The sequence below is a fragment of the Tachysurus vachellii genome, chromosome 23, assembly GCF_030014155.1.
Source record: "Tachysurus vachellii isolate PV-2020 chromosome 23, HZAU_Pvac_v1, whole genome shotgun sequence".
Classification (NCBI taxonomy): Eukaryota; Metazoa; Chordata; class Actinopteri; order Siluriformes; family Bagridae; genus Tachysurus; species Tachysurus vachellii.
Genome location: NC_083482.1, coordinates 8,565,951 through 8,585,825, shown reverse-complemented (window position 1 = coordinate 8,585,825; position 19,875 = coordinate 8,565,951). Strand labels below are relative to the sequence as shown.

The 19,875-nt window shown below is 38.1% G+C and overlaps 2 protein-coding genes across 2 annotated transcripts; both read right to left on the bottom strand.

The window, feature by feature from the left end:
* Positions 1–153: 153 nt before the first annotated feature.
* tsg101b (tumor susceptibility 101b) lies at positions 154–9,344 on the bottom strand. Its single transcript, XM_060859313.1, has 10 exons — positions 9,184–9,344; positions 9,011–9,098; positions 8,130–8,195; positions 7,370–7,533; positions 7,148–7,274; positions 4,962–5,022; positions 4,789–4,877; positions 4,479–4,681; positions 2,661–2,900; positions 154–1,207 (listed from the first exon to the last, which is right to left on the bottom strand). Exons 1-10 carry the CDS (start codon positions 9,223–9,225, stop codon positions 1,118–1,120), a joined length of 1,170 nt encoding a protein of 389 aa, XP_060715296.1. The 5' UTR covers positions 9,226–9,344; the 3' UTR covers positions 154–1,117.
* A 2,483-nt stretch (positions 9,345–11,827) lies between these two features.
* On the bottom strand, positions 11,828–19,429 carry hrasb (HRas proto-oncogene, GTPase b). Its single transcript, XM_060859319.1, has 6 exons — positions 19,220–19,429; positions 13,956–14,089; positions 13,653–13,831; positions 13,416–13,575; positions 13,139–13,262; positions 11,828–12,872 (listed from the first exon to the last, which is right to left on the bottom strand). The coding sequence occupies exons 2-5, from the start codon at positions 14,064–14,066 to the stop codon at positions 13,143–13,145; spliced, it is 570 nt and encodes a 189-aa protein (XP_060715302.1). The 5' UTR covers positions 14,067–14,089; positions 19,220–19,429; the 3' UTR covers positions 11,828–12,872; positions 13,139–13,142.
* Positions 19,430–19,875: the final 446 nt, after the last annotated feature.

Below are 19,875 nucleotides of genomic sequence, written 5' to 3'. Positions count from 1 at the left end.
AAGGTTGAAACCTGTACCGTCTGTCTCTCTTGATATATTGATACGTACATCAGTAATCCTGACACACTGCCTGATTTCTTTCTCCAAACAGTAAGGATGTCTTTGAAATCACATTTGGATGGAAAGCATGCAGCACGGTACAAGAACCACAACTACAAACCATGGTTTTTAATTCAGTTTCTTTAGAGCGCTACATAGTAGAGTAAGGATTTAAAAAGAACCATTTGGATATTCCCTTTCCCAAAAAATCAGAGGACGAGTGCTTGCTTTTTCAGCTTAATTTCAAGTACACACATACATCAAAAATAATAACAACAAAATACAAAATGTACACAATGCAATAACAAAAATAATTCCTGTTATATATAATTGACACGGTAAAAATACTAATGGTAGTATTAATGTAGGTAAAATGAAAAATAATAATATTAATAATAATATTTATAAAGCTCAAGCCATGTTATTATGCATCTCATTATGTCACAAGATTTGAGTGAATTCTGTGTTGTAAACATACTAGTAACTATCAAACTGATTACGTGAATTAAACGTATAAACCAATCATGGAAATAGGGAGCAAAAATACACTTAAGCAAATAAAACAATACACAATTTTTGGGAATGTACTGTGTTATTTTTTATGCACAGCCAGGGTGGATTAATTATGAGCCTTCTTAAATCCATTAGTATTTTAAATGCCTTGACTGAAATTTCTTTGACTCGTAATATGTGAAGTGGGTTAATTGTTATTAAAAAAAAAAAAAAAAAAGGATAAAGAATTTTAAACCCGCTCCCATGTGATTGTCAGAATTATCACTACAAATCATCTGGAAAGGTCACTTCATATTTATAATCATAGTAATGCAAAAAAGTTATTTGTCTTCATTCCCATGCCTTTAAGATTGAAGTGGTATCTTAAATAAAGTGTGTGTGTGTGTATAAACTTCACAGACATGACTAATAGTATAAAATAGCATCATGCTGTCATTTAGCTGTTATATAAAGTGAAACCTGCCACTTGTCTGGTTGTAGATCAGGTGTAGATAATGCACTGATTGCAGAGTTAGACAGAATAGAGAGGACAGGACAAGGAGGCAAGTGTTGAGCTTTGAGTTGGTCAGTAGAGGTCGCTGAGGCCTGCGGTTTTTCTGGCTTTCTGCATCAAAGCGCGCAACTGGAACTGCTTCCTTGAGAGCAGTCGCACGTGCTATAATATAAACACAATACAGACCAAAAAGTAATCAGTAAGTCAAGGCAAGCACATGTCTTATATTATCCAGAAGGTTCCTGAGACACACACTGAGGACAAAACATCTGATTTGTAATAGAAAAAGGGGGAGACTATATATTACACTAGGCTGGGAATATTTACTGTGTTTTAATTATGATAATGAATATATGGCCTTATGTAGAATTATACATAAGCTCCATCCATCCATCCATCACACACACACACACACACACACACACACACAAAAAGCGCACACACAAACAAAAAGCGCACACAAACACACTAAATGCAGACACACACAAACACACTAAATGCAGACACACACAAACACACTAAATGCAGACAGACACAAACACACTAAATGCACACACACACAAACACACAAAATGCACACACACACACACAAACACACAAAATGCACGCACACACAAACACACAAAATGCACGCACACACACACACAAACACACAAAATGCACACACACACACAAAAAGCACGCACACACAAGTAGCACACACACACCTTTAAGAAGCCAATCATCATCGCTAAACAGGAATACACTGAGGAAACCCCAGAAGTACAGGGAGAACACACACATATACACACACTACATGCACACAATGTGGAGTCAGGTCTCAAACCCACAACCATGAAGGCGTGAGGCAAACATGTTAAACCCCTTGTGCTTACACTGTTTGAAAAAATAATAATAAAAAATGATAAATAATAAACAGCTCCTAAAAACACAATAAAACGCTTTTTAAATAAACAAATCTTTAGAAATAAGAGGTTGCTATAGAAACAGTAACATATTAGAATGAGCATGTTGATATAAACCTCACATTCATATTCCAGACTACTGTCTAAGCCATGTAGTTATACGCAAATAATGCAGTACACTGTGGTATAAATATTATTATATTATATTGTTGATTCATTTGTTTGGCTGTTTATAACAGCAGCTCTGATAGAAACTCCAGCTGCAATGCAAATCAAGTTTACATGAATGTACTTGTTCTAATATTTCTCATAATTTTTTTTATAGTAGCAGCTCATTCATAAGGACTTTTAAGGTGAACGCTCCACATAATCTAATCCTGATAACGAATGGAGTTCTTTAGCAAAGCTTACTGTAATGAGATGTTTATTTAACATTTCTGGAAAGCGTCTCCAGCTAGTTTTTGTCAAGGAACTCTTCAGTACTTTGCACTTTCTGGCTTCTCAATTACGTGACAAGCTGCGAGAGATGGTGGTACAAGGACAAGGAACGACTGATGGAAGGAAGAAAAAGATCTAACACGTCTTCTGGATGTCGCACGAGATTCACACCAACACTACTGTGACTGTAAACTTCAACCAACAGCCTGACCTCTGCAAACAGTATCAACATAAAGAAATATGGAATAAAGGATGACGGCTGGAAGACTGACCTTGAGGAAGACGTCCAAGTCGATGACGTCTCTGCGTAGTGCCTCGCCCAGGTAAAAGATAGTGTCTTCGATGGCGTTCTCCTCAGCGTACAGGTTGAGAATTTGACGGTACAGCGGCGCCGTGGGCACGATGAGTTCGTCGATATCGTTGTTCTCTGACTGCTGTTCCATTTTTTCCAGAGCGGCTGTGAGCTCCTCGTCCTTCTTCTTCAGCAGCTCTATATTTCTGTCTACATCAGCCTGGACAAGGAAGAGGAAAAACTATTTTCCACTCAAGCGAAGATCACAAGAATTCAAATCCTAAACCTTTCGTATACAATAACTCTAGCTACAACTAGACAGTTTTACAGCTTTGTTACTTTAATAGAAACACAATTGTCCAATTGTGTGACAGTAACACAATACATAAAACCATGCAAATACAGGATCACCAAAACAGAGTGGGTGAAGTTTAGAAAAAGACATGCACATGCCAAATAGAACATACAGTATTTACACTGGTCGGTGCTGCTTTTGTGTAATGTCTCTTATTGTTTGTCCACACTGTCTTTTTGTCTTTTGTCCTGCACTGTCTTGTTTATCTTGTCCTGAACCATTTGCACCAGGTTGCACAGACGCACTTTATGTATCTAGGACTACTTACTAAGTCCTTAGCTCTGTCTTTGTTTTATGTAGCATCATGAGAAACGTTGTCTCATTTCACTGTGTACACTGTGTACTGCAACAGCTATATATGGTTGAAATGACAATAAAAGCTTCTTGACTTGACATGTTTCCATACAGTCCAGTTGTAGTGATCCTGTCCTCACTGTAGCCTGGGATTCGTGTCCTCAGACAGCGGTGGTGCCAGATGTGGCATTTTGCTGTTGAAGCCATTCGCTTGAAGATTTGATGTTTTGAAATACTTTTCTTCTCACCACCATTGTAGTGACTTGAGTGCTTATTTGAGTCAGCAGCGCCTTTCTGTCAGCTTGAAGCACTCTAGTCCTTCTCTCCTGACCACTTTCATCAACAGGGCAATTCTAACTGCAGAACTCAATCTCGGTGGACTTTAGATGCTGTTGTGTGTGAAAATCTTCAGATAGCAACAGTTTCTGAAACACTCAACCAACCCGTCTTACAATCAAGCCCTGGTCAAGGTCACTGAGAATGCAGTGACTCTGGGGCTTTTTACACCTGGTCACGTCATGCGTTTTCTGTGATCCGATACCTATCCGATGGTAAAAAGACCAGGTCTAAATGCCCTCCGAAACGGTTTGGAGACGGATATAAATCCGATCGCTCAAACCACTTCAGGAGGTGGTCTGGGACGCGTTTCAGATGAAACTGGACAGGTGTAAATGAATGTGGTTGTTTAAGCCACATATGTCAGCGCTATACTCCTCCCAAACGGAAGTACGTCACTCGCAGGTGATCTTTCACCCAGGTGTCTCGTCGGGTCTTAAAATGCACTGCTGCCGCCAGCAAAAATGCAGCAAACAGTAAATGCTGTTTTTTGTAGCATAACCGTCGTAACAAGTTTTTTAACAGCCATCCATTTTCTGTACAACTTATCTGACATACTGTAGGGTTGCTGGGAACCTAGGGCCTATTCCAGGGAATCTGGGGCACAAAGCGGGGAACTTACACACTCTTACACACTACAGACAAACAAATGTCTTTGGACTGGTAGGAAACTGGATTACCTGGAGATGAAGATGTACACAGGAATCAAAGCCCCAACCCCAGAGGTGCGAGGCAAAAATGTTTACAGCTAAGTCACCATGCCTTCCCACCTTACAGTCTGTTCATGTTTAAGTTATACAGAAAAAGACGTACCATCTCTTGGTCCACTTTGGACACCATTTCCTCTAGCTTCTGGTGTCCCTTTTTCAGGTCTTCCTCTGTCCTCTTGAGAGCATCCAGTTCAGCCTGAGAGCGGTCCATCTCCTCCTTCATCCTCCAACGCAGCTTATCGCTCACCGCAGAGACGAGAGACGCACGGATTGTGTCCTCACCGATGGTGGCATCACGACTGGGACCTGGGTCATGTAAACAGGTTCATTTTGCCAACTGTCACTCCTGAAGGTTGGACAGCATGCAGAAAACAAAAAAACAAAAAGGTATGCTTGGATTTTATACAACTTACCTCCAGCAGTGGTGGAAGTATACTGTGGTGTTCCAGATGTGGCTGGGTATCCAGAAGTAGCAGCAGGGTACGGATAACCCTGAAAACCTCTAACAGAAACATTAAGAAGTAGCTTGTAGAACAAACGTTTATTCATATAAGCATGAGAAATAAACTTTAAAAGATTTTTTTACCCTGGGTTAGGAGAGTAACTCTGGCCAAATGGAGTGCTTGGTGTATTGGGCAAGAAGGAGGCTACAAGAAAGAAAAAAATTGATGGATAGAAGTGGCAAACACCAAACGCAGAAATAAATAAATATTAGCCAGCATTTTTAGGGGCCAAGCACCCAGACTTAGTGAGCTGCACATTCATAGACACTCTACAGTTGTAGCCCAAGTAACCTCAGAGAAGCAGAGGCATAACTTTAGGCAAAGGGCTTCAAGAGTGATTTGCAGTTTCATCATGATGTGTATGTTTTGACTACAGACAGTAGTGAAATTCTCTGACTGTAAGAGTATAGATCTAGATGAACAAGTGAGCAGCAGGTTGCATTGCTGCTGTAGTTGCTGTGATCTGTTGTGTCGGTTTATTTTAGACCGGCGTCAACATGATGTGAGCCAAACCTGGTGGATGTAAGAGTTGGATGTAAGCATGTTATTGCAAATTCTGACCAGTGGGTACAAATGCTTACATGTTTGTGTCAGAGCACGACGTCATTACTGAGATACAGACTCACGTCCGGTTTGGTGGCTTCCCTGTCAGATTCTCTGGACCATTGTGGACAAACCAATTTGGAGAAAATTCTTTTGAAGATGTTAAATTTGGTGATGATTGGACATCGTTTGTAGGAGGAGCAGCGAAATTTTTATTTTATTTTTTTTTTTTACAAAATCTGCAATGTTATAAAATTCATGTTACATGGAACATGTCTCAGCCCAAGGGATGCGTTTTGGACTTATGGTTCAAAAGTTATGACTGCAAACACTATAAATAAACAAATAAATACTTTGTTACTGTACTTAAGTAGAAATTTCATGTATCTGTACTTTACTCCGCTATATTTCCACTAAGCATCTTCGTTGCTCGTTACTACAAAATAAAAAAAAAATGTAAAAAAAAATTGCTACTGCAATAAGGGAGGTTTGGCGAATCACTGCTCCTAGATTGCATTACGCAGCTCCGCACGCTCTATTTCAGCGTAATGTTGCCAAAAGGAGGCGGAAGCACAACTGAACCTGACACAACAGAGCCACATTTTTTACTGTGTTACCACAAAGAGCCACATCATACACATGGGCACACATGATCACCACCTTTTTTCCCTGCCATTTTGAGAGCGAACTTGACACAAATTGTTTACTCAAATGATTTTGCTCCTACTGGGAAACTTTGAGGTATTTTCATCCCACTCACATGCGCGTTTGACGAAAATACCGTATTTAACTCAAGCGAAGCGAACACGCACAATAAAAAGACACAAATACAAACTTCGATATGAACGTAAGAACCGCATGAAACCGGGCAAACAGCCGCATGCGGCTCTGGAGCCGCGGTTTAGCCACCTCTGTCGTAGACGACCACCCCGACGATAGTGGTGAACAGGGTGAAGAAGATAACGTTATACACCCGTGGCCGTATTTGCAAGAAATGTTTCTGTACATTGGAATGAAAGATTCTTCCTACCGGATGAAGTGCCTCTTATGCCTACTGAAAATCACTGAAATTTTACTTTTTACTTTTACTTCAAATACTTAAGTACATTAAATATCAGAAAATTACTTTTGATACTTAAGTACAGTATATATCAGATACTTTAAGACTTTTACTTGAGTAATATTCTAAAAGGTGACTTTCACTTCTACCAAAGTCTTTTTCTAGTACAATACTTGTACTTTTACTCAAGTATTGCTTTCTAGTACTTTATACAACACTGTAAATCATGCTCAGTGATCGGTGTGCCAATCTTTTACCAAACAGTTCTATGGGCTGCTATAGACGCTGGAGGAGGAGGAAGAGAAAGAGGAGAAGAAGAGGAAGAAGAGGAAGAAGGAGGAGGAGGAGAAAGAGGAGAGGAAGAAGAATGCCTATGTACCTTTGGTGCTTGGCCAATAATAATAATAATAATAATAATAATAATAATAATAATAATAATAATAATAATCAGCTAAAGGGAAGATACAAAATCTGAGTTAAACTGAGTCAAATACTCACAAATTAGATCAGAAAATGCCTCCCTGATTATAAAAATAAAGTACAATAAAATAAAATGGACAGCAAACAAACAAACAGGATAGAATAAAATAAGTTAAAAAAAAACAGATCTAAAATGCCTGCTTTAAAATACCCTGCATCAAATCAACACTAATAATCTCAACAAACCATTAGGTGGACCAGAAGCTTGAAATCCTGGATAAGCTGTCTGTGCGGTGGGCCGAGCAAAAACTGGTGGCTCTTCTCCAAAAACCACAATCATCACCTGGATCAGTCCAAATAAATCTGACTCGGGCTAAAAGAACAGAGGAAAAAAAGGACGATTCATTAGTGCCTGAATGAAAGAAAGATTTTAAAACTTGCCAAATGTAAAATTAACCGTCTACTTACATGCTTCCATTCATGCAAATACGGGAGGTAGATTTTTCCATTGGCATCAACATGCTTCCCTGTTTTGATCATCATGGCACTAGTGGGCTTGACAAAGCAGATGGGAGGATTGAATGGATAGGTGTCTAGAAGCCATAAGCAAATAGGAATGTTGTAGACATTTCCTAAAAAATAGAAAACAAGCAAAAGTGAAAAACTCTGTACAGCAGAATGATAGTCGTCAAACATATACCAAGGACTACGAGGACTTTTATAGGAACCACTTATTTATTTTAAATACTAGAACTACATCACAGCTTTCAGTATTGTGACAGAGTGCGTTAAGACAAGAAAAGCCAGATGTACGCCAGATGTTCACATGCAAGAAAGTACACATTCAAGCATTAATCAAATCCATCTAGCTAATGATCCAATATTGGGTCTGAAGCTGATACTCAGGATCAGATCAGTACATCACTAAAAGTCTATCAACACAACGCATATCTATCAATCTCTACAGTAAATAAATTAGTAAATAAAATGTTTTAGTGTGTTGGAGTAAACCAATTAGCAATAGTGTCCTTGTACAATGTATATTCACATTAAAACCAGCCTCGGTTGAAAGGATATAAACAAGTTGAAATGAACACAAACGAACACGGAGAAGACGTAAGTACGTAATCTTGTGTGTTCATTTAAAATGATAAAAGTTTATTAAACTGTAAGGACTACAGGAGCTCATTTATTCATCAGATCGTGTGTACGTTTTTGTTATTCTCACCTTTAAAGCTCACTGGTACGGTTCCTGTAAGATTCAGTAACTCTCTATTGCTGCCATCGTTGAACACTATGAACAGTTGTGTTTTAAGAAAGAAAAGATTAGAAAACAACCAAATTTAATATATTACGTATAAACCGCTTTTACCTCATGCTGTAAATTCTAGTAAGGTAAGACACTACAGGTGAACAGGGCCGTTTGTAAAGTGACAGATATCACAATCAAGCTTTGCCAGTGGATTACAGAAACTCTGCATTCTTAATATTTTTTGTGCTTGTATTTATTATGTTGGCTTTGTAGAAGCCAACATTCGTTTTTTTATTTTTTTAAAAATTATCTCAAAGAGACACAAAGAGACATTAATTTAATTAATTAAGATTTAGCAGTCTAATTAATCACTCATACATATGAATAATTAAATTAAATAAACTTTATAAATTTTTTTTTTAATAATTAGGAAAATGTTTTTAAACACACAATGTAGTCTAATACTAACACAGGGACTTGGTAGCCTAGTGGTTAAGGCGTTGGAATAATGATCAGAAGGTCGTGAGTTCGGATCCCACTCACGATGCTCAGTTGTATAAATTGAAATAAAGTGCAAGACTTTTTAAGATAAGATAATTGTGTCTGCTAAATACTGTACAAGTATAAAAATTAATGACGTCATTCGCTTTGTAATAGAATGTACATCAGGAAACAAGCTTTTCTGGTTTAAAGAGTTGGGCGAAGGTGATAAACACAAAATAAACATTTCTCTGTTGAGTTTTGAACGTTTAAAACTTCCAAAAAAAACCAAAACCTCGTTTCTAGCTTTAAATGACATTATTATTATTATTGTGTAAAAGTGTTCTTGTCATTCTGTATGTTTACTTTAAACTTACCATAGATGTCAAACACAGGCTTCAGGTCTTTGTACTGATTCATCACATTAGTGATTTCCCTTATGGTCAGGTCTCTGTATTTGTAATTCTGTACACGGATGAAAACATTGGACTTTTAACAAAACACCAAACACACACTTCGAAAGAGTTGAATAAATAAACATGTTTTCTACCTTAGACAGCATTTTCCGCAGAGTAATTTCGTTCATAGCCATGTTTCGACTGATCAATATCAGTAATAATATCTGTTTTAACTTCCAACTCGTCAACAATTTCGTGTTATTATCCACTTATTTTACTTCCGCTTTGCTATGACAGCGCGCATGCTCACTGACACTCTTCAGAGAGCCCAAAAGCGGAAGTCTTTGTGCCTCTTTCCGGTCAGCTGACCAATGATCAACAAGGCGGGTCTACTCTGTTATGAATCATACTATACACAGGGCTGTCAAGTGTCACGCATTGAGAGTGACAAGTCACGCATTTGGGTCTTTTGTCTCACTCCCGCCACACATCGTATTTCTCATGCCGCAGCGCCCAAAATATATCTGTCCGCACCGCTGTCTCTATGGAACCGGGCAGGAATCAAGCGCGTCTCCCCTGGAGCTCTTAGCCCAGCCTGACACTTATCAGCCTATCAAAAAAAGAGACTACACAAATAGCCAATCAGAAAATAGCACTATTGTATCTGGGTAAGATTTGCAACCAATGGAAAAAAAAAAAACATTCATTAGAGAGGGTATTTTCGATGGTGGGGTTTCAACACGAAACAGCTTGTCTCTGGACGGGACATTGTCCTCAGTCATGACCCTAAAGATGGCTGTCTTGCCTGTCTTCAAAACTATTGTCTACAAAGCCGTGTGTGTGTGTGTGTGTGTGTGTGTGTGTGTGTGTGTGTGTGTGTGTGTGTGTATATATATATATATATATATATATATATATATATATATATATATATATATATATATACACACACACACACACACACACACACACACACACACACACACACACACACAGAGAGAGACACTGTCTTTATTGTGGTACAAACATGCAGCATATTATAAGTGATTCCTTTTTGTAATATAAAAAAAGTAAGTAAGCAAGTAAATAAATAGGTTTTTGGAACTTCTTACACTTCTTGTTCTCTGAAACACATCAGAATCAGGTTTATTGGTCAAGTGTGTTGATGTTGACACACACAAGGAATTTGGTTCCAGCTGTTTGGGACTCTCAAAAGTACAGACATAAATATAATGTGTCTATTACTATAAATAAAGTACGCTATAACTATACAAGACGAGATAATACAGACTATACGAGACAATGCAGATGACGCGAGACAATATAGACATATTAAATATGAATACAGAATACAGCAGGAGAAGTGTGTGTAACATATACTAATGATGTGGTAGCTCAGTGGTTAAGGTGTTGTATTTCTGATCAGAAGGTCATGGGTTCAAGCTGCCACTGCTGGGCCCCTAAGCAAGGCCCTTAACCCTCAATTGCTCAGTTAAAGTCACTCTTGATAAGGGTGTCTGCTGTAAATCAGAATGATGTGTATTTATTCTAGTACAGAACAAATGATGTGATGACAGTTCTGATAATGCAGTACTTATAGATATGAAGCAGGGAATATAATTATGGTGAGTTGTTAATGAGGGTGATGAGGGGCCTGGGGAAGGAAACTGTTCTTGTGTCTGGGAAACAAAGCTCTGTAGCGCCTGCCAGAAGGGAGGAGCTGAAAGAGGATGTGTCCAAAGTGTGAAGGGTCATTAGTGATTTTTCCTGTCCGGTTTCTGGTTCTTGTATGGTACAAGTCCTGGGGAGTGGGCAGGGGGGCACCAATTAATTTTTCTGCTGTTTTAACTGTGTGTTGCTGCCCCCAAACCAGATGGTGATGGATGTGCACAGGACAGATTCAATGACTGCAGTGTAGAACTGCATCAACAGCTCAGTCATATCAAATACATGCACAGGTCAGTACAGAGTATAACTCTGTGAACTTACCAGATAACTGCCAAAGTCATGAAATAGTACAGGAGCAGTTCATTATATTGCTATATTTGGGAAAGGTTTAAGTTGTAGCACAGTAAAAGGTCAATGAATCCAGATATTAGCATTGGCATAAAAAAAATATTACCACAATTGAAAAACTCTTGAAAACCTCTTTTTAGTAGTTTGTAATGGTAAATAACAGTAATGTACATTTGTCACTAATACTCAAGTTGGGTATTCGCAGCTGATTATAGACATAGTTTTCTAATAGGGTTCAAATGTTTCATACAGAGGTCTGGATATCCTCGATGGAGACTTTGTGGTAATAAGCTGCAGTGATTTCTGCTGATCACGACTGGCAACCTAACTACCTCAGGTCTGCACTGCAAAACCACTAAGTGCTCATATATAACCTTTCTGGTTATACTGTATATGGATATATCAGGAGATATTCTATTAAGATAGAATGACACTATATCCTGCATCTGACCAGAATAAAAAGTCTGGAAACCATTAAACCATTATTATTATCACCTTATTGGGAAAATGTTTAATGCTGAAAATTATTCCAACTATAAAATGAATCCTAATATCTATATTTTTCAGCAGGGTTATAACATTTTTCGTCAATTAATGAACATAAAGGAAATGAAAACAATCAGGATATAATAGAGTAGCTGCTACTCGTTATTATACTTTTTTCACTAATGAATGTGTTATTAATGACCTTTACATCATACTCAATTCAATGTAAATTAAAATGAAGAAAAATAAATAAATAAATGTTATAGCACAATAACAATATCACAGTAATCCCTATAAGACCACTGATTTTAATGTTTCAGCACTTGAATTGGTAACATCAGCACTTCACTGTCCTTTCTAAACACTCAGATCATTTGAAAGAACAGAAATAAAACAATTCACAATAAGTCAAGGGACTCCAAACCAAACCACACTGTCTCAACCCTGTGCCCTGAGCAGCAATAAAGCACAGTGATGGGCAGAAATATAGTGCTTTAGGCTATTAAGGTTGCAGTGTGTGTAATTCAGTTGGAGTCTGTCCTCTGTGAAATAAACTAACCTACAGGCACCGTGTAGGATTTCTCCAAAACAGCACAAATAAACACAAAGCAGACAAAATCTTGTTGAATGTTTGGGGTTAGAATCCTAAAGTTTCTTTGTTAATTAAATAGAGATCGACAGATAAATTGGAAAAAAAGGATCATGTATGAAATGTATCCTCACACTTAAAACACAGTCTTATGTCATGTGCAAATCAATGATGTCCAAGCAGTGTGTTCCCTTATCACTGTACCTTGATCAACAATATGAACTATTGCACTGGAACAGTGAAGTATTTTGCTTCAAGAGAGGTCAGTAAATATGTACATTATATCAAGTTAGGCCTTTCTCAAGACATGGCATACAAGCTGTATAGTTCTTCCTCACATTAAGTTTGCTAATCTAAACATAATGTTCACAAATCCAAGTACGGTGATAATTCTACATTCTTCCTGTATGTTGTTAAAAAGTCCAAAGCTGATGAGGTGATAGGCAAGGTTATTGTTTCCAGTTCAGAGTAGATAGCGTTTTAGTAGGGATAACATATTTTAGTGTGGCAGTCCTTAACACGACCCAAGCAAACCCAGTGTTGAGACAAGTCTTTGAGGTAAATTTTCTCCAGTGGAGGCCAGTGTCAGAGATGTCCCTCAGCAAACAAATGTGGAGAATCAATCCACTTGTGCCAATGTTAAGGGTTTTCTTTTATACAGTCTGTCCCAATCTCTAACATCTGTGGAGACATCACAGTGTTGCTGCAGTGCAGCTGCTCCAAAAGTCTCTTCCATTTGTTACACACGGCCTGTGAAATGAGAGGAACACGGATACCTTGACATTAGCTGCTTATGACATGCCTGGCTATATGTATGTTTTTTCACTGAATATCAGCAACATTTATCTTCTTATTACTTCACTTATTCACTTACCAGTAACCTATACGCCCCCTGACATCAAAGATATAGATATAATGTATAAACAATGATGTAATTCATGTGATTGTATTCACAGTGGATGGCGTTCATATTGCAAAAGGAATTTTATGACATATAACAATTTAAGGGCACTTGCCTGGTCATGACACAACACAGCGGCAGTTCATGCAGTCCTGGCCATTGTCATCTGGAGGATTTAGCTTTCTGAGCTTGTGCTGCCTGATTTCACGAACCAGTGTGTAGAATGCATCCTCCACACCCTGCACAGAAACAGCATTAGCACTCCCTAAAGCGCTATGATGTTGTTGACAATATTCTGCATTATTTACTGGTTTTTAAATTCTGCCTCAAAGTAGCGAGGTCGTGCTGTTGTATTGTGTATCCAGTAAAACCACTTCAGAAACGTTCCTGACCTGTCTTGTCTTGGCAGATGTTTCAATATAAGGGATGCCATAACTGCGAGCCAGTTCCTGGGCTTGTCTTGTGTCCACTGTACGGGCTGGTAGGTCACATTTATTACCCACAAGCACCATGGGGACATCATCTGAATCTTTTACCCTTTTGATCTGTTCCCTGTGAAGGAGATCAGATTAATCAGGATAGGATCTGAAGGTCTGATCCTGAAGAAATAAAGTGTGGTATACACTAACCTGTACTGGTGGATGTCCTCAAAGGACTTGGTGTTGTTGATGGCAAAGACACAGAGGAAGCCCTCTCCTGTCCTCATGTATTGGTCCCTCATGGCACTGTACTCCTCCTGACCAGCTGTGTCCAGAATGTCCAGCAGACATGTCTCTCCATCAATCACCACCTGTTTTCTGTAGGAGTCCTGAGAAAGGAAAACAGAACAAAAGATGGAATAAATCCTCCAAATGTATCACAGAAGCTACATTATTGCTTCTGTAAGATAAAAACCACAAAGGGAAAAAGATCACGGTTGGAATGGGTCTTACTTCAATAGTAGGGTCATACTCATCGACGAAGTGGTTCTGGATCAGTTGAATTGTGAGCGCACTCTTGCCCACACCACCAGCACCAACCACCACCAGTTTGTACTCGGTCATCTTCACAGCGTTTGTAATAAAACCTAAGAACAGAAAGTGAAAGGGCATGAGTTAGGATACAAGAACATTACAGAACATAGTCAATTTTTCTTAGACAACTAATAAAGGCTAGCAGATGTGTACTTAAAAATAAATGTTTCATGGGTTAATTAAGCTAACCAACATTTTTTTCCAAAACCGTATACAGCTTGCGTTAGTTAGCTTGCTCTCTTGGCTTTGAAAGACAAACCCTAGCCGTTATTTGAACCGAAAAGCTAGCAAGAAAACACACATTATTTCACATGAACCGCTCACTGTATCTAAATGAAATACTACCAAAGAAATACCCTATGCTTTTTTTAAACTTTCTGGCCTTTCGGTGTAAAGTGGACACTGGTAATCTTTAATAATCTTGCATAATCTTCTGATGTTGCTTGTTCCTCCCACATGGATTCATTCCTGAATGTTTTGGCACTCTTGGTAAAGACGGGGAAAGAAAACACCTTTTCTGTGGTTAAACAGCGTAACCTTCAATAACCTTGGAGAATGACTTTTGCCTCTTTCTCTTACTCAGTGTGCCAGAATAAAACACGCTTATATTTGAATACATTTTTTTTTTTACCCTAACAATGTACAGGGGTATTTTCCATCACCTGATTTAACAAGGTCGACACAAGTTTGCCTTATATCATTTCCAGTGAAACAGGAAGTCACTCATTATTGCTTAGGAATTTCTAAATACTAGTGTAAAATAAATTCTTGTTATATTCCGTTTTGTTTTGCAGAGGATGCCAATAATTCTTGAGCAGACTACTCGAGAATATACACTCACTCTTGGATGGTCACTTCAAGTCGAAACAACCTGGCGAGTGAAAGCAAACTTAGCAAACATAACCTAACTCTACAATTCAGCATGTTTGTACATGTCAGGTTGAACGATGAATTTTCTCCACTCGTGCTGTTATGTTTATTCTGGATAGTGAGACTTAGCGAGCTGAGAGACTTGGACAGAAGGATGTTAGTAGAGTAGGCACAAAAAAAAAAAAAAAAAAAGGCCACACCCAGACATTTAAGAACGTGGTTTGGGCTGTGTTTCCCTTAAGCTTTATAAAGGTAAGGCGAGAGAGTGTTCAATGTCAGGCTTACTCTAGTCTCAGCCTCACTTATAGTGAACAAAGGCGATAATCTTGTATGTTTAATGATAGGCTGTGGTAGAAGGTCTGTGGTTGGTCGTTTGCAATATCAGTTAAATGGGAAACTCTGATCTGATCATTACGAGTAATTTATCATGTGTAATGGCTATTAAAACCAAATTACCAATGGCTGAGAATCTTACACCAGAAACCAAACGTTTGTCCTGATCAATTCTGGTTACTTCTCTAAGGGGCTTTTTACACCTGGTCACATCATGCGTTTTCTGTGATCCGATACCTATCCGATGGTAAAAAGACCAGGTCTAAATGCCCTCCGAAACGTTTTCGAGACGGATATAAATCCGATCGTTCAAACCACTTCAGGAGGTGGTCTGGGACGCATTTCAGATGAAACTGGACAGGTGTAAATGAATGTGGTTGTTCAAGCCACATACGTCAGCGCTATACTCCTCCCAAACGGAAGTACGTCACTCGCAAGTGATCTTTCACCCAGGTGTCTCGTTGGGTCTTAAAGTGCACTGCTGCTGTCAGCGAAAACGCAGCAAACAGTAAATTATGTTTTTTGTAGCATAACCGTAACAAGTGTAACAAGTTTTTTCGTCTTCTTTTTGATTGCATTCTGAAAACCGCGTACACCAAAGCGTGTTCCATTTCAATTACCCCGGAAATAAGGTAAAATATATTTGCATTTTGGGCGGGAGTAGAAATATCGGATTGACCTCCGATTCGCCAAGACGCATTTATGTGGCCTAATGTAAATCGAACAGTTTTAACAAATCAGATAGCTATCGGATCAGAGAAAACACATGAAGTGACCCAGGTGTAAAAAGGCCCTAATAATTAAGGACACAACAGCATGCTGCAGTGAGTTTAAACCTTGCTTTCCCATTAAAAGTGAACACTCTCTAGCCAACTCTACAGGAAGAGTGCATGGCAACCAGCCACCTTGCCTTTTGTTGCCATGACAAATGAGACAACCTTTTGTGTGGTGACGTACTTGCAGCAAAAAAAAAGAAAGCTATTTTGGCAGCTGAGTGAGACTCGGCTCGAATCAGTGACAGGGCTTTCCCTGTCAAACCCTGCCAGTGATCTATTCGTAGCTCATGCTGCCGGAAGAACTGGCTTTGTGGATACAGTCTAATTCATTCAACACCTTCCAGAAAGTCCTGCTGCTGCTTTCCTGATACAGCAAACATCAGCTTTTATTTGATCGAGACAAAGACGTTCTATATGTGATCTACACCAGACAGAACATCTCTTCATTCTATTCATTCCATTTGTCAATAACTGGTTAAGATATGAAGTGGTACTTAACACACACTATTGTGTAAGTGAATAATTCAAAATACTGTAACTTCATTGCACTTCAAACTTTTGAGACATTGCGCTTAAGCACTGGAATATGAAAGTATAAAATGCAAAGCTGTTACAGGAAACAGTAATGACGGGATAAGTGTGAATTTATAGATCTGTTTACTGCCGTTCTCGATTAATTAAAGGATGAAAAGTAACACTTCTTTTAACAGTTTATAGTGTTAGTAGTTTTAGCCTGTCTCACCAGCCTCTCTTGAAGTTAATAAGACAAGAGAAACACAGCTTGTCATGTTACTGAGAGAACACAAGGACCTGTCCTTAAGGCACGCCCATGTCAGAAAACTTGACTGACTGTTACAAAGCGCCATCATCCATCCAGCCACAGTATCTTCTGTAACATTTATCCTACACAGTGTCACAGGGTGCCTGGAGTCTATCCTAGGGGACATCCTGGACAGGGTGCCAGTCCATCATTCACACACTATGGGCACTTTAGAGATGCCTGGATGTTTTTGGACTGAGCAAGGAAACCTGAGTACCCAGAGGAAACCCATAAAACCCCATCAGGTCACCACGCCCTCCTCATCTGAGCCTAAGTGTAAAATAAAGGTCACATGCCGTTGTAGAAAATCAATCAACACAAAGACCAAACATTAATCAAACATTTGATTTGTGAATTCTGATTTTTTCAAGGGTGATTTGTGAAGGTCAGTCTAATTTTGACCATCCTAGTTCCTTAAAAAATAATGAATAGTATGTAATTTTACAGTGTTGATATATAATTATATGCCACCACTATACTTTCAAGTCCTTGTCAGTAGTGAAAAGCAACCTTTCCATTTTTGATACAAAATTCAGAGCTAAATGTTGACAAAAGAATTTATATCGAGTTGGCATTCAAGATTATTACCTGATTTACTGCATAAAAAACAACAACAAATAAAACTGTGCCACAAGGCAATGTAAAGACAAATGTGCACACATCATTAGTCAGATTTATGTAAGGAATAACACAGGTCATGGTGCAGGGAAACGACGTCAATTTGCTTCTAATTACTAATTACAATCTATTTACGTTTATATTTAAAACTGTACAACATTAACAAAGAAAATAACTTCTAGTAAACGGTTGCATGATAACATCGATGAGAAATAATATATTCGAATGAGTGCATTAATATTTGTCTGTAATTTGAATTATTTGACCAAAAAGGTGAGACTTACAGCACTGCAGTATAAATAATCCTACATTTCTCTGGAACATTTATACTAGTTATAGCTAGCTGAGAAGGCATTACATCAGGATGGGTGTCACTACTCACATTAATGCACTGAGATCACAAACCTAACTTTTAGCCAATGAACACAGACACTGAACACAGTTGTGCTTTTGCTTAACCAGTGACTGACATTATAGAGTGTACACCTTTTAGCAGGGTGACAAATAATAATAATATAAATTAAATAACATTAATAATAATGATGATGATGATAATAATGATAATAATATTCTTAATAATAATAATAATGATGATGATGATGATGATAATAATAATAATAATAATAATACTGATGATGATAATAATAATATAATAATGATGATGGTAATAATAATAATAATGATGATGGCAATAATAAGCATATTAATAATAATGATGCTAATAATAATAATAATAACAACAATAATACAACTGCAAAACCGAGATGAAATGAAGGTGTTACATTGGTTTACGAAGCAGAGTTCAAGAAGCATTTCCACAGGGTTTATGTTTTTGTTGTTATATTTTCTTACAGTGATGGAAGTTTACAAGCTTAATACAACAAACTTAAGAACTTACATATATAAATATAACTTAATATAATGTCAAATCGGACGATGGATAAATTAGGAATAAAAATCTCCATGGGTCCACTAAACAGATATTTTATGAATTTATTTTTATTATTATTTAATTATTAATTTTACATTTATTTCACAAGTTTCATCAGCCTTGTTGTATCCTAGAAGTGCTATTGTGTTTTTCTTGTTTGTTTGTTTAGAACTGGGCGTTACCCTCGAACAACAAACACTTTTGTACAGAAGAGACGCTTAGTCAGAAGCAAAAGAGGATGTCCGAGTTTGCACCGCAATTTAAACTCCACATGCGTTATGTTTTTGGTGTTTTATTGTCCTAAAACAGGCTGTAGATGCTGTAAACCACCTCCTTGTGTTGATGGCTGTTAGCCTGCAGCAATGATGTGCGCGAGGCCGCAGTGAATGACATCACTCTGTATTGATCTCTCAGTGAGACTGTAAATAAACACTGCAGCCACATCTGGAAAATACTGCTCGAGATTGATCAAAATACCGCATATTAAATCATATATTCAAAAATGATAAAAAAGCCCTTGATTTAAGCGCTAATGTATTGTTTATTAGACCCAAATCTCGTATTAATGAGTAAAACGGTCATGAACGTAGCAGAGAAGCTAAATATTATGGATCAACACCGCAGCTAATGCTAATGCTACTACGGTTTAAGGCTCTGAACCATGAATTCAAACAGGATACAGAGCTTGTTAGTCTGTCAGCACTGATTTAGTCATTTGTTTTTCTTTTCAGTCATCACAAAACCCGTTCAGTTAAAAACAAAATACAAGATTTATTTCGTTAAATGTAAACATAACAAATGAAACATAAGATATTGTCTAAAATGCACTACTTACACAACACCAGTCCTGGCTTGTTGTTGAGGTCGACACAGCGAGATGGTTTCTTTTCGGTTTCGAGTCCACAGCTGTAGAGAATACAATTCACAAACTAGGTCTTTGTTTATGACTATTATATAGAAGATATTCAGCGTTTTTAAACGATGCAAACCGCTGTTCAATTGCTCTCTTAATGCTGCACTACAGCGCGCTGCCGCCCAGGTTCGAATCTACCGTTAACCTAGAGAGGTTGCCAGATTGGACGTTAAGCTTTATGGCTTTTTTTTTTAATGAGGTTGAGCTTAGCTGATGGGACTTACTGAGTTCACAATAGCTGTCAAACAACATCAGATCGATTCAGCTGGAAAAAAAATCATAATAATATTAAGTTCTGTTGCTGCCTCACAGACCAGGGTTGCATGTAGTCTCATTTACATTTCCAGGATTTTGCATACACCCTCATCCACTTACATCTCATTGTATACAACTGAGAATTAAGGGCCTTGCTCAGGGGCCCAGCAGTGGCATCCTGGAAGACATGGTAATCAATCTTACAACCTTATGATTAGTAGTCCGGCACAGTAACCACTCGACATTTCACATGTTCTCCTGATGATCATACACAGCGTTCTGGTGAACCTGGAAAACCTCGAAACACAAAGAGAACTTGTTAA